We start from the raw sequence: 14,798 nt of genomic DNA, 5'->3' as shown, positions 1-14,798 counted from the left end.
TGGAATAATATAATGTAATATAAATAAATTACGAAATTTATATAATTTCTTCCTGGGTGGCATGATATATGATTCTTGACTTCTCCAATTACACGCACTCAATCTTTTATAGTATAGTAATCCTCTATCAGTGGCGCTGCAGTGTTATAACTTGTGTATAGGACATGTAATTCCGTTAATCATTAGTATAGTTTGTTTCTTGTATTTAAAGTTGAATTAGAATAATCGTTATCGATGCTTCAATTTGATAAGCAAAAAAGAATGTTCTGAGGTGTGTGTTTTGCGAGAAATACACTTTCAACACTGTACAACGCACTCTAAAAAGATTTCCAATGCAACATTGAACATGTTATATAGTATACTGTATAACAATTATTCATTTTTCAATTGCAGTGTTAGTAGTTGCAGTTATTTCGATTTCTAAAAATTTATCTTCAATGAAATTTTAGACAATTCGATATACTGAAATTTATATAAGAAAAAGATGGTACGAATAAAGTGGTCTTTAACCAAAGCGCCTAATATTCTTAAGTAAGTAATAAAAAATAATAAAGAGCAAACATTTTGGTTGCTTGAACATATTATATTATATTTCGTTGCTTTTAGACTTAATTTAAAACAAAAATGGTGGCGTTTTCAAGTTATTATAAAATCTTTATTTTATAATGAATTTTTAAATTGGAGTTATGTTTGTGACATACTTCTAGAACCAATGTTCTGGTTTGTAGAAAATTTTACTGCTTGTTTAGGACCGGTGAGTACTTTCGTAAACTTTCCTAATTTCATGTATATTACTTTTTTTTTTACTTATATCTTTATGTGATTCTTATAAAAAAAATTGCTATTGTTCACAATGTATTTACTAAGTTTGACAGTTTACAGGTATTTGTAGTAATGGTAAGCCTTTTAACTGCAAGTATCGTGTACATTGCATATTACATCGGTCTACCATATTGGTGGGAAAAGAGTCCATTGATGACAATAATCCTCTTAGTGATTGGAAATTGGTTATTAGTAAATGTATGTTTTCATTATTATATGGGAGTAAATGTCCCAGCTGGTTATCCACCAGAAGGTGGTCTTATACCAGAGGCTGTGAGTATTTGTAAGAAATGTATTAAACCAAAACCACCCAGAACACATCATTGCTCTGTATGCAACAAATGTATTCTTAAGATGGATCATCACTGCCGTATCCTTTTGAATATACGATATATTATTTTAGTGTTGCCTAATAACCCTATATATTTCCTAAACAAAGAAACAGCATGGTTAAACAATTGTGTCGGTCATCATAATCATAGATACTTTTTTCAATACATGGTTTTTACAGTACTTGGTATTTTATTCATAATGTTGTTTGGTGTAGAAATAGCATATCAAGAATTTTTTCCAGCACAAGAACCAGAATTAGATGGTCATCCAGTACGCATTAATAATTCTGAGATAATTCCTGTGGTAATTATTATAGTTCTATTTGCAAAAAATGAATTTAATAATTAGATCGAATTTATTTAATTATTTGTTTGTATCTTAGTCTGAATCACTAGATCACCTAAGCGAAGAGGAATTAGCTGAAATAGCTAAACAAGCTGCAGATACAAGCATTAAAGAATGGAACCGTCGACTTATAGTTTTTGCAGCGCTAATTTGCGTGGCTACTTTTGCAGCATTAGGAGCTTTAACATGGTGGCACGCGGGTCTCATTACTAGAGGAGAAACAAGTATAGAAGCACGTATAAATAGCACAGAAACACAAAAGTATAAAGCACTTGGTAAAATATATCAAAATCCATATAATTTTGGACCAAGACAAAATTGGAAGCTGTTTCTAGGTATAATTGGGAGGTAATCTAAAACATTAAATATTTATTAATAAGTATTTTACAATATAATAATAACTTTATATTCCGTATCACAGAAGTTGGTGGCATATACTTTTTCCATCTAATCATGGACCATATGGAGATGGTCTCACATGGAAGACCATTCACGATACAAAAATATCTTGAGTATAATTTTCATGCCTAATAATGGCAGAATTTACACTTATTATTTACAGTCACCCTGAAGTCATTCTTACAGATTAAAAAATCTTCTAGTCAATCTATATTACAACTATATAGTACTATGTGCACATGTTTCAAACAATATTAATATAATCTGAAAATATTAATGTCATAAAAATAACACTCACTTTGTACATTAATAAGATTATTTGATATGTACATACATTGATAGATAACACTTTTATCAAACATTACTACACTTTTAAACATTATTATCAAATGTATTTTTAACTTTTAATCTTTAAATCAGTCGAAATGTTGCTGGAAAAATAAACAATTTTTTATCTTTGCAAACTAAGGTGTACATTAATGATACAAAACAAAATTTATGGCCAAACAATATCTTCAATCCAGTTAAGATAGTGTGAAACTCTAGTATATACTCCAGGTGTATTGACAATTGCACAGCCTTGCCCGAAACTGGTAATACCTAATACTTGAAATAAGCATTCATTTCTTGGATGGGGTATTTGTAAGGGGCCTCCTGAATCTCCTTGACAAGTATCTTTATTCCAACCACTGAGAGTATCTCCTGCACAAATCATACTTGGCATAATTCCATATGGTATTGCTATTGATATGGACTCATTGTATTTTATTGCACAATCTATGTTATCAACAATATTAAGAAGAGCCTTTTGCAGTTGATCACTCTCTTCTTCTGCATCTAAAGGTATTGATAATAACAGGTATATTTTTTTAAAGAAATTTTAGTCTCGTTTGTTCATCAATACTTTGATCTTACCAAATTCTTTAACTCCCCAACCACTGATCCATGCTTGCATAGGCACAGTATCATATCGTTGGTATAAACAAGCAGGTCTTATTTCATTGTTAAAGGCAACAGCTGTACTTAGTTTTACAAGAGCTATGTCAGCATACATAGCAGGAGGTTTATAACTTGGATGTCGTACTATCCTGTTGATCGTAGTTGTGATACCTTGTTGATTATTTCTCAAGTTAGACATACCAATACGAGCATTTGTAGGGCTCCTATTTTGCAGAAGATAGTAGTATTTAAGTAATTTTTATATTAAAAGCTTAACATGATAAATAAGATGAAATAATACCTTGGCCCATAAGTACAGTGTGCAGCAGTAAGTACCCATTCTGGAGCAATAAGAGTGCCACCGCATGAAAAAATAAATGACCCATCTAAAGCTTTAATGCCTAAAGCAATCATGTGAGGAAATTCTCCAGGAGAAGCATCGATACCTCCAACAACAAGATGGTTTGTGGTCTTACATTTTTGATTAGTTAGTGTAATCACCTCTGGATTTGTACCCACTAAAGACAATGCATTTGTTGTGCCTAAGATTTGTCTTTCATATTCCTCGCATTCTAGTACATAGAAATTATTAACAATTAACATTATAAACAACAAAGAAGGTTGTTTCACTTAGACATAAATACTTACTAAGTTCTGACTTTGATTTTGAATCTATGTATGGACTTGTTATACTTGGAATTTTATCCATTGATACCTTCTTATTCTGCATACTTGTGCTAAGATAAGAGTCATTCATGGGAAATATCTGGAATATTGGAATATATGGAATACTAGTTGCACTAGAATCATGTAGTACGAAAGGATTATTATTAAAAGTAGATATATTAACAATAGAGCTTTCTGATACCTTGAGTGGTTTGTTATTTACAGGTGTTTTGTTCATTTCAGTACTATTCCCATTATATGAAACGGACAACATTGAAATATTTGATAAGAAAGGATTCTTTTTATACATTTTACTGTTGCCTGAATTATGAAGAAATGGATTATTGTAGATGTTATCACTTAATCTCCATGGCTCAAATTTGTTCATATTTAAGTTTTCTAAAAATATATTCAACTATATTTATTTGTTATTTAAGGAAAAGAAAATAATTTATAGTCAGGAGTAAAAAAATTATAAGCAACCTTTCACGAGATCATGTAAAATATTTGAAGCAGAAAAATAGTATAAAGTATAAAATATAGTTAACCTGCTGTTTTCGAGGACACAATTAACGCTATGCTAAATATTAAACATATAGTAAATATGTTAAATTGGAGTGTCATTTCTGTAATGAGCACAAGTGATCTTTCCTGGTTCTTGAATTAAAATGGTATTATGGGAGGAAAAAGATCATTTGTATCGCTAACAAAATATTCGATAGATAAACACATGATTTTTCTACTGTTAACCTTAAGCTTCCATTTATCATTAAATTTCTATAATGGATCAGCAGTAATTACAGAATGATGCATTTATTAAGAATAATATATGGACCCAACCACCAATGTACGGACGTATCATCAGTGTGTATAATTCGAAATGGCGTGTGATTGGCTAATTTGTGGATCTTCGTAATGCGTTCCCGATATCACGTGACTCTGTTTTAAGTCACAAATGTTAACGCTTTCTTATCGTAGAGGAATTTTCCTAATAGTTACACTATTAATTTTTGTATTGTAAATACAATAATCTTGTTTGCTTCGATGTACATAATTCGAAAATCCAACAACTGGATAGAAATGAAATCGAAATAACTTAGGCATTTTTTAAAAAATGTTTATCTTTTTTGGTCTTTTAAAAATTCTTTATTTTAAAATCTCTTTGTCATATTTATTTAGCATGCTTTATAATATTATCGTTACAGTTGGTTTAAATAAAATGTTGAAAGCTTATAGCTCTAAAATATCAAACTGAAGAGGATTACTCTCCAAGCAAAAGATCCATATTCATTACATAATTTCTAGACGATAAAATGTATTAAAAAGACTATTAAAAGTTATAGGTTAAATTATGTAGTAATTTATGGAAAGAATAATTTCACTATCTCTCATTATTAGCCGTTATCTAACCGATGTTGTTATTGCTAATTACATACTCCAGATACTATCACTATTGCTTAACAAAAGCAAATTATTATATGAACAAGAGCATACAGTATATATAAGGGTTATCACGTAAAACTAGATGTCCAATCTGTCAATTGATAAAAGTTTGTGCGTGCAGAGTTCATTTTACCGTCGGAGATGCTCTATTACTTGATCTTTCTGTTTTGCCTCATCTCAGGCACGTTTTCTGAAGATACTAAATCGCCGCGTATAGTGATCGTTGGTGCTGGAGCGTCTGGTATCGCGGCTGCGTCGAAATTGATCGAGAATGGTTTTGAAAATCTTATTATTTTGGAAGCCGAGAATCGAATCGGTGGACGGGTAAATACAGTAAAATTTGGTGAGTCTATCTTTTACTAAGGTAGCAATAAGGTATTCGCAATTACAAAATAAAATTGATAGACTGTTTACGTTTGTAGACGAGTACGTGATCGATTTAGGCGCGCAATGGGTTCACGGAGAGAAGGGAAATGTTGCGTACGAATTGGTAGCTCCTTTGAACATTACAGATCACTCGAAACCAATTAACGATGAAATATACACATCTACTGGTGAATTACTCGATCCTAGAATCACAAAGAACATTACGGATACTTACCTATCTTTTGGGCGCACTAGTCCGGAGATGTCGGATGATGAGTGTCAGCATTCCGTCGGCGAATGTCTCATATACAAGTACGAATTTTATGCGTTTATATCGTCACTTCATGAATGTACTCAGGATAAAAAGATTCAAATGAATATATAGTAATTGTTTTATCAGAAATTTATCTTGAATGTAATTCATAACTGTACGAACCAGGTTATATGATATTCAAAAGATCGTAAAGTTGAGAACAAGCAAAAAGCAAGAAGAAGATATTATTTAATAATAACATTATATTGGTGCGTGTAAAAATTGTTGTTATAGTATTATTTACATATATATTATTTATAGTTTTATAATATAATTGAATAATATATAATATCATAATAAGAATTTTTATATTAGTATGCAATATTAGGGATGTGCTCTCGAATATTATTACTTTCGTTACATAATTGAATTCGTCTGTTGAAATCTGTTCGAGAATTTTAAATAGGCGTTATTATGTGCCTATCCTAAATTCATATCTGAAGTGACGCGCATACCTTACCATATACTTTATACATTGATCTAAAATGACTTTACATTAGGTTCAAAGACAATTTTGAGATGTTTCCGGAATTAAATGAAACGCTACAGGATCAAATACTGTGGTTGTTGAATTTAATGGAGACTAGCTTTGATCCTGCCGATGACTGGTTCGATATCGCAGCGAAAACGTATACCAATTATCATGTGTGTGAGGGTGATCTGGCGATCAATTGGAGGAAACGAGGATATGGTACTATTCTCGATATATTAATGGTTGGTGTTTATTATCTTACGACAATATATTTTATTCGTTGAACATGCTTATTTACCGTAAATTTCTTAAATAGAAAAGATTTCCAAATCCGGAGGATGAGTTACCTGTGCTAAACAAAACGGTATTTAATGCTGAAGTAACGAAAGTTGATTACTCCAGTGCCGATAATACCGTGAAAATAACAACGCTCGATGGAAAAGAATATATAGCCGATCATGTCATCATGACACCTTCTTTAGGAGTGCTTAAAGCACAGCACGAAACTCTCTTTAATCCTTCATTGCCGGAATCAAAAATCAAGACTATTAAGGTATATTTCCTTTTTTCCCAGAAAAAATTAAAGTTTAATTAACGATATTTAACTTTCGTTTTAGGGACTGGGATTTGGAAATGCTTGTAAAATATTTTTAGCCTTCGATGATATTTGGTTTACTCCCACAGAAACGAACAACGCAGGATATAGAATTTTGTGGAGTAAAGAAGAAAGGGAGAAGCTTGAGAGTGATGTAAGATTTTAAAGTTGCGCTACAAACGAATATGTTAATTTAGTTGTATATAATATAAACATAAATTATATTTTTATTTTATTTAGCCAAAAACGAGGTGGATGCCTTACACAGCAGGCTTTAACTTTGTCGACCACAAGCCTCGTTTATTGCAAGCATGGGTATCTGGAAGAGGTGCGCGGTTAATGGATGACCTCACTGATGATGAAGTTTTTGATCAAACAGTACAAATATTAAATAATATGTTGTTGAAACATTATAATGTCACTAGGCCAATAGCGATGATAAGGTACCAATTTTTCAGCTTCTATCTATTCTTATCTCTGTCTGACGACATTCTTTTCGTTTATAGGAGTAAATGGCATCAAAATAAGCATTTCCGGGGTACATATAGTTATCAGAGTATAGATTCTATAAGGATGAACTCTACCGCGAAGGAATTATCAGAGCCAATTATGAAAATGGGGAAACCCGTAAGTTTTATTTGAACGATTTTTTAAAAAAATGAATACCAGATTACATATTGTTTCATCTGTTTCTTTTAGGTAATCCTATTCGGAGGTGAAGCTACCAATAAAAACCACTACTCTACAGTACATGGAGCAATTGCCTCTGGGTGGAGAGAAGCTGAAAGATTAATAAATCTTTACGACAATTAATAGTATAATTGAAAATACATTTTATTTAGATAAAATTGTTCATAATTAATATGATTATAAACATTATTAATATGATAATAAACATGATACGATAAAAATTATATACGTAACTTACATATACGTATCGTACATATATAAAACACAAGAAATTTTTTATTACGTTTGAAATGTGTGCACGCGTGTTTTTATATTGCATATGTACAGCGAATCTATGCGACTGTACCCACATATTTCAAAGTACTTTCATTCATATTTCTTAGAAATTTAAAATTATGTATAATTAATTCTTAACAACGTGATGTCGTAAAAACGTTTGTGCTTGTTTTACTCCAGTATCGTAAGCACCATGCGTCGTAGAGTAAAATTTCTCGTGCGTTGCTTCACCAGCAAACATAATGATAGGCACATCCTAAAATAAATTAATTTTCGTTGCATCGAGTATTTCATAATCAAGTGTGTTGATTTTTCTTACCTTATTGTCATATTTTTTTGCCTTGCCCCATATCGCCTCTGCTAAACTGTGTGGTGTAATGCCATTCGCGTCACATCTTGTTGTAATATGACTATAACTGCCACGAACATACTTATTTGCATTCCAACGAGTCCTCAAACATTTTTTTACTGGTGGTATTTTATCAAATCTTAAATAATGTTTAAGTAAATTTTCACAGTCCGTTGCGACCTGCTGTTCGCTTAAAGTTTCAATAATATAAGCTCCGCGTCCACCAACCCAACCAAGGAGTACACCTTCGTGATTTGGCAGAACATCGAAACCCGTCAGATCTCTAGTCCATATAGCCAGATTTTTATTGCAAAATACTCCTTCTTTCCAAAGTAATTGAAATCCTTTGGTACCAGGTTTCCACCAAGGAACACCAAAATCGAGGAAAACCTTATTTATCAAATCGAAACCTAAACATTCGATTGCCTGGCTGAAGAGATTCGGTAAGGGGGGAATGAACATCTTCTTATAATTCTCTTTTAAATAACCGAGAGAGCAGGTAATTATTACACAATCCGCAAGAATACGAGTATTGTTAGAGATATTTATAATAAGCGGGGAATTGAAATCATTATCTATTACTTGTTGCCACTCGATTGAATCAACAGAGGTATTTAGGAATAAATTTTCTTTACCCAAACTATCAGCGATAAGTTTGGGTAAAGCCGTATATCAGGATTTAAACGACACGTGTTCTGAGCCGCCGACAAACTATAAATGAAATAGTTAGCGTTATTAAATTTTTCCGTATAAGTTCAACATTACAACTGATCCGTATTTACCTTAAATTTTCCCCAATATTTCGTGGACAGTTCATCAAGCGTGAAACAAGCATTATCTATTACAAGAAATCTAACATTCCAATCAAAAATTTCCTTCTTTATGGTTCTTATCGGTAATGGGTCATTCTTTTTATGTAAATGTTTATTGAGACAATTTCTTAAAACCGCATCGATATTTTCAAAGCCTACTTCGATATCTTTGTTTTCACAATCTTCGCAATCTTCTAATGTAGTGCGAACAAGGTCATCTATCTCCTCTATCAAAGCTTCATCTACTTTACAACCATTATTGCGAATGAAAATTCCTTGACCATCTTGACATTGTATATCTGAGAGTAAATCATGTTCATAACATAATTGGGCTAATTGACTTTGATCACCGTGCACAAACTGCGCCCCACATTCTATCCAAGCTTTATTCCACGGAATAGATTGAATTCGACCACCGACTTCATTTTGCGCTGTGAGAAAATAAATAGTAAATACCATACTTACTGGATGCAATTCCGATATGATGTTTAATTACCTTCGATTAATAAATAATCTTTGAAATTTGCTTCGTTTAATGTCTTCGCAGCCGCTAATCCCGCAATACCTGCACCTACTATTACAAGTTTCGTTCTTGTTATTTTTTGGCTTGATGCATTCACTGTCCTTTCCAGTTTATGGAAGTTGTTTATGCAACCACGTGTTCTACGTGATTAGAATTGTGATTTTTCTTTTTTTATTCAATTTTAACAGTTTGTTTATAATTGTAATCAATTTTTAACATGTATGTACGAATTATTACTATATACAAATTTAAATAATTAACAAATATAACAATATAGTAATCTTCTATCAAGAAGGAAAATTACCTAATTAATAGAAAAATATATTACTTACTGCTTGTAAATCGATAGTAGCAAAATCAACAATGCAGCAAGAATAGACATGCATGCATTTTATTTATTTACTGCTAAGTGTGGAATTTATATGTTAAGTTTCTTTTTGTTGGAAGAATAAAATAATAAAAATAAATGGTTATTGATTAAATCAATACATTGGAAATATACATTTAATGTTTATATAAAGAATGTTTTTTAAAATGTAAATCATCAAGTAAATCTATAATTTACCGTGGTCCCTTATGAAGAAATGTGGCTCTGGTTAGAGCTGAGGCTTTAACCGCCTAAGAAGCATGCTAATCAATAGAAATAGAATATATGATTCAATATAAACACTTTTAATATAAATTAGCTTTTTCATTTATACTACATTTTCAGATTGAAGAACAAGTAAAAGAAATTAATGAAAAAAAAGGACAAGTATAATTGTCATAGATTACGCAGATTATCTTTGTATGTGTGCGCGCCTAGATATTATTTTTAAGATTAAAAAATAAAACAGATATGATTGCATAAGACACAAAGTGTGAATAACAAATTTAAAGACATAAATGATATTGGAAAATAAAAATCAAGTCACACAGAATCTTTTAAGCCATGCGATGATCACAAAAATAAGCTTATTTTAGAATCAATTACTGTTTAATCATCCACAGAATCATTATGTATAAGTAATAACCTTTTATCTCAACTATAATGAGTAATCAGAAAGACTGCACTATTTTACACCGTAGTTACCCAAATATCCCAAATAAAATTGAAATATTAATTATATATGTAAAAGTTATAAAATTTACCTATAGAAATCTATTATTCTATCAGCTTCTCTGAAACCCGTTTCAACTGCGCCATGCACAGTAGAATAATAATGTTCGTGCGTCGCCTCTCCAGCGAAGAGGATTATCTATTGAATAAAAATTATTAAAGAATCTGATACCCGTTTTTCCTTAATTATTCAGTTAATGGAAATACATACAGGTTTCCCATCAGCTAATATAATAGGTTCAGCTAAATCTTTCGTTTTCACGTTTAGCTTTTCAGTTGTTATACTTTTAAAGGTGTACGATCCACGGAAACATTCATCAGTATACCATGATGATCTACAAATAATATAATACATATTAAATACATATTAAATATAATACATATTAAATACATATTAAATATAATACATATAATAATACATATTAGAATACCAAAAAAGGGAATATTACAAAATATTACCTAATCATTTGATCAAATTTTGTAATATTATACGTTTTACTCAAAAACATTTCTAGTAATAAATATAGTCCATCAGATACATCATTATCAGACAGTAACTCAATTTGTTTTGCAAATTTACCAGAGATCCATGCACATAGTACTCTTGGTTGATAATCCACAGAAATAAATGCAAACACATCACATAGCCACTCATAATCCTACATCATATATGGTGAATATATTTAAGAACCAATACTGATAATGTTTATCAATATTAAAGGATATAGCTGTATACTTGTCCATACTTGTCCATAAGATTTAATAAATTCTTCTTTATCTTCCTTAGACCATATTAAACTAAAACCTGCACACTCTTCTTGCCACCATCTATGTGGAAATTCCAAGAAGACTTTATTTACAGTTCCAATATTTAAACCCTAAATAACATATTACAATTGTGTTTTAAATTAAGTGCATACGAAAAAGTAGAGAAATTTCCATATTAACCATCAATATTAAACTTTTACCATACCTTTATTGCATGTTGCTTTGTTCCAGGTAAAAGTGGAGTGAACATTGTGTTGTGTTTCTCTTTCAGAACACCAAGAGATGCAGTAAATATAACATGAGATGCTTTATATGTTGAACCATCTTTTGTTTTTACAATTATATTGTTATCTGAAGTATAATCAATATTATAAACATCTTTGTTAAATTCTATTTTTTCCATTATAGGCAATTTATTTTTTGCATCTGATATTTTCTGCTGAAATAAAAGAAAAATGAACTATTGCTACATATATGTATATAATGTAATTATTAGTGATATAAAATATACATACAGATAATAAAGCAAACAGTGTTTTATAGCCATGACCCTTCCAATTAAGTACAAGATCTCCATCACAAGTCCAATAATTTACAATTTCTTTTGCAGAAACATCAAACCATGAATCACTACATTGAATGGAATTATCAAATTTATGTATCCAATCTAGTAACTGCTCGGCTTTATTACGACTAGTAAACGGATTTTTGTCAAATATTTTATAAAATCTGAAATATTTAATTTAATTTAATTCAATTCAGTTTCTTATTACAGCGATCGGAAGAGATTTCGAATTTTAGCGGTAAAATCAGGCCGGACGTGAGTCACTAACCTTGAAATGAGAAAGGAAGAGAAAACCATAGTGTATTTATTAAAATTTGTACATTATTAAGTATAATTTCTTGCATTGTGCGATTGTGCTTTATAGAACTATTGTATTACGTTACAAATTATGAATGATTTATATCTCTCTACAAAAAATGTGACGCAGGAACATAAATTATATATACTTTATAAACATGTTTTCAAAAGGGTAAGAATTATTACTGAATTAGTTTTATAGAAAAAATATGTTTTCATTGATTATAAAACATTTTGTATTTCAGCAATGTTGATCCTGAATTGGAAAAGTTGAGGAGAGAGGTTGATGGTCCTCCAAATTTAGATACTGTAGCATTAAATATTCAAAGAGCTACAGCACAAATTCATGCTTCTTATCTATTCGAAGAGATTGGAAAAACCACATTGCAAAAATTATGTTTATTACTAAGTTCTACTGCAACAGGGAAAACTTATAATGGCTGGCAAGAATTTGCTGCACATATGGGCCTAACAATGGAACAAATACGTGTATGCATATAATATTCAATGATGGTTTTATTTAAAACTGTTTTGTTAGCTCTTTTTCTTACAGTGTATAGATTATGATTTTAAAGGCCTGCAAGATCCAACTTATTATGTATTACTAACGTATGTGCAACATGCTGAGGCAACTATAGATAAGATTTTGAGTATTTTACAAAGAATACATCGTTTTGATATAATTAATCAAGTAAAGGATGATATTTCTGATCTAATTAACAGAATTTCACAAAGTACTACGACAAATGGTATTTTAATATTTATCATAGAAACAGTAGGAATCTTTTCTTTCAATTTAGTTTAGATGAATGGTTTTTATTTGTATAGAATCAATCATGAGACCAAATAATGTACCAAGAGCTCCATTAGTATTAACTCCAATTAATTTTGTACATAATATACAAAGACATAAATCAGTCTCTGGGCATGTTATACAAGATAATTTAAAAAAGGTATTATAGAATATTTGTAATGAATGTCTTTACATCAATACAAATTGACATTTTTTGTTTATCTTCTTGATAGACTAAAAAACCATATGGCTGTAAAGTTATGTTAACATTTGCTGATGATGGTTCAGAAACTGCACAGCATATAGCAAAAATATTCAGGTCTAAGGAACCCAAAATTGGAGTTCTCATACTTCAAGAACAGGAAAATTATGTGTATAGTAGAGCAGAAGAGTTTATAGATGATTGTTTTAAACAGGTAAAACAATTTAAAATCTCTAGATTGAAAAATTTAATTCAATTTAATTACTACTAATTAGTAACATTTAGGTGAACTTTATTATACCTATATTAACACAAGGATATATAGAAAGAATAAATAATTCTAAGAAAATCTATACTGAAGACCAAAATAGGTTAGATGCAAAGTACATAAAATATATATATTCTCTTTTAAGATATGAATATGTGAGAAGTCAATGCATTAATTCCCGTGTAAGGTAAGTTTGTCAAAGATTATTGTTTATACTGATGTATTTACATAAGTATTTCTCTTTTTAGGTGTATAGTTCCTGATAAAGAAGTTTTTACAGTTGCAACAACAAATTTGCATCCAACTTTGCAAGCATGGTTTAGAGAGAGTGACATTGATGCATTTGTTAAGAACATTCTTTTAAAGAAATGTTTAAAATAAACTTGTATAATTTAATAGATAATTTTGATTTTGTATATAATAAATAATATATTTTAAACCTATTTATATACTCACCGATTTATAAAATATTCTCCATATGACTCTGATTTATGTATATCATCCGATATATTTTCAGAAATATCATAATATATTTTTAATGTTTCTATACTTTCTTCTTTTGAGAGAATTTCACCCTTTGCAGTAACAAATAAGTGTCTATCGAATTCATTAAAGCATTTTGACGAATCTAATAGTTTGTGTGGATAAGCAAGATCAAAAACAACATTCCCCTGTTCACCATGAACCCACTGTGCACCTAATTCCACTACATTGTCCGCTGAAAATATAAAATTATAATTTAAAATAAGTGCGTTTCTTTATCCTATGCAATAGAAATTGAACTTTTGTGTATGAATGTTTAATGAACGTACAATAGAAACAGAAATAATTTACTTACAGAATTCTACTGTATGTATTCTACCGCCGATCCGATCTTTTCCTTCGAGAATTGTAATATTTTTTAATCCTTTTTCTATTAATCTAGTTGCTGCAGCAATACCCGCTGCTCCAGCACCAATGATTATTATTTTTGGATCTTTAAACATTGTATTGTTTTAACAACGTTTTGAAGTAGTAGATTGTAATTAGTATATTATGATATCGTTATCATATGTACATAATTTATTGAGTATTTAATCTTTTTATTTCGAATAACAATAAATACGATTAATGTTCAAATAACCATACTAAAAACATATCCGACGTAAATATCAATTCGTATTATTTCGTATTGTCAGTATCATGCTTTGATCAGCTGATTTGATGTATTCCGGAAGTACATAGCGCCACAAATACCATAATACAAAATTTTCATCCTTATACAAAATGCTAATGAATTCGTGGGTCAGTTTTGGAAAAGTGATTCTAAACATCGAAATTAATATTAAACTTGATATGCAAAAAAATTGATTGAGACTTAATGTTCAAGTTATAAGTAATTGAATTTTGCACTAAAATTTCATCATTTCTTATTGGTAAACTGTAGATTTTTATGCATTTATAGGAAACTAGTACATACAAAA

General features: G+C 30.2%; 4 protein-coding genes across 5 annotated transcripts; 3 read left to right on the top strand and 1 right to left on the bottom strand.

Moving 5' to 3' along the window:
- The first annotated feature begins 141 nt into the window (after positions 1-141).
- LOC138183861 (palmitoyltransferase ZDHHC16A) lies at positions 142-2,077 on the top strand. Of its 2 annotated transcripts, XM_069121325.1 has the most exons (6): positions 142-531; positions 607-754; positions 883-1,192; positions 1,268-1,458; positions 1,538-1,848; positions 1,922-2,077. In XM_069121325.1, exons 1-6 carry the CDS (start codon positions 485-487, stop codon positions 2,010-2,012), a joined length of 1,098 nt encoding a protein of 365 aa, XP_068977426.1. In that variant the 5' UTR covers positions 142-484; the 3' UTR covers positions 2,013-2,077. The 2 variants fall into 2 exon arrangements, with proteins under 2 accessions (XP_068977426.1, XP_068977427.1); XM_069121326.1 differs by lacking the exon at positions 142-531 and having other exon boundaries at positions 614-754; positions 876-1,192.
- Positions 1,853-14,510, bottom strand: LOC138184400 (uncharacterized). The gene is given in 17 exon segments (XM_081833756.1): positions 1,853-2,736; positions 2,815-3,062; positions 3,140-3,410; positions 3,487-3,604; positions 3,707-3,919; positions 7,790-7,915; positions 7,979-8,719; positions 8,791-9,251; positions 9,317-9,483; positions 10,475-10,581; positions 10,654-10,777; positions 10,902-11,101; positions 11,189-11,320; positions 11,416-11,649; positions 11,726-11,939; positions 13,792-14,053; positions 14,174-14,510. Coding segments are annotated over 17 exon segments (4,107 nt in total). The 5' UTR covers positions 14,322-14,510; the 3' UTR covers positions 1,853-2,395.
- LOC138183859 (spermine oxidase) lies at positions 4,985-7,955 on the top strand. The gene is made up of 8 exons (XM_069121323.1): positions 4,985-5,290; positions 5,370-5,625; positions 6,127-6,340; positions 6,415-6,651; positions 6,716-6,847; positions 6,934-7,136; positions 7,200-7,320; positions 7,393-7,955. Exons 1-8 carry the CDS (start codon positions 5,089-5,091, stop codon positions 7,504-7,506), a joined length of 1,479 nt encoding a protein of 492 aa, XP_068977424.1. The 5' UTR covers positions 4,985-5,088; the 3' UTR covers positions 7,507-7,955.
- Positions 12,013-13,747, top strand: LOC138183862 (uncharacterized). The gene is made up of 7 exons (XM_069121327.1): positions 12,013-12,244; positions 12,318-12,561; positions 12,626-12,821; positions 12,901-13,025; positions 13,099-13,281; positions 13,353-13,522; positions 13,584-13,747. Exons 1-7 carry the CDS (start codon positions 12,231-12,233, stop codon positions 13,714-13,716), a joined length of 1,065 nt encoding a protein of 354 aa, XP_068977428.1. The 5' UTR covers positions 12,013-12,230; the 3' UTR covers positions 13,717-13,747.
- Positions 14,511-14,798: the final 288 nt, after the last annotated feature.

Source organism: Bombus flavifrons, chromosome 10 (genome assembly GCF_040668555.2).
Source record: "Bombus flavifrons isolate JBK064 chromosome 10, iyBomFlav1_principal, whole genome shotgun sequence".
NCBI lineage: Eukaryota > Metazoa > Arthropoda > Insecta > Hymenoptera > Apidae > Bombus > Bombus flavifrons.
Note: the sequence above shows the minus strand (reverse complement) of the source record. Positions and strands in the feature narration are given on the sequence as shown.

What these genes read in the sequence shown, in the direction of transcription:
- LOC138183861 (XM_069121325.1), top strand. Translation starts at nt 485, where the DNA reads ATGGTACGAATAAAGTGGTCTTTAACCAAAGCGCCTAATATTCTTAA. An exon ending in AAAGCGCCTAATATTCTTAA is followed by an intron (nt 532 to 606) that starts GTAAGTAATAAA and finishes CGTTGCTTTTAG; the next exon opens with ACTTAATTTAAAACAAAAAT. An exon ending in TTTCTAGGTATAATTGGGAG is followed by an intron (nt 1,849 to 1,921) that starts GTAATCTAAAAC and finishes TCCGTATCACAG; the next exon opens with AAGTTGGTGGCATATACTTT.
- LOC138183859 (XM_069121323.1), top strand. Translation starts at nt 5,089, where the DNA reads ATGCTCTATTACTTGATCTTTCTGTTTTGCCTCATCTCAGGCACGTTT. An exon ending in GGCGAATGTCTCATATACAA is followed by an intron (nt 5,626 to 6,126) that starts GTACGAATTTTA and finishes ACTTTACATTAG; the next exon opens with GTTCAAAGACAATTTTGAGA. An exon ending in TTATGAAAATGGGGAAACCC is followed by an intron (nt 7,321 to 7,392) that starts GTAAGTTTTATT and finishes TGTTTCTTTTAG; the next exon opens with GTAATCCTATTCGGAGGTGA.
- LOC138183862 (XM_069121327.1), top strand. An exon ending in TAACAATGGAACAAATACGT is followed by an intron (nt 12,562 to 12,625) that starts GTATGCATATAA and finishes TTTTTCTTACAG; the next exon opens with TGTATAGATTATGATTTTAA. An exon ending in TGCATTAATTCCCGTGTAAG is followed by an intron (nt 13,523 to 13,583) that starts GTAAGTTTGTCA and finishes TTCTCTTTTTAG; the next exon opens with GTGTATAGTTCCTGATAAAG.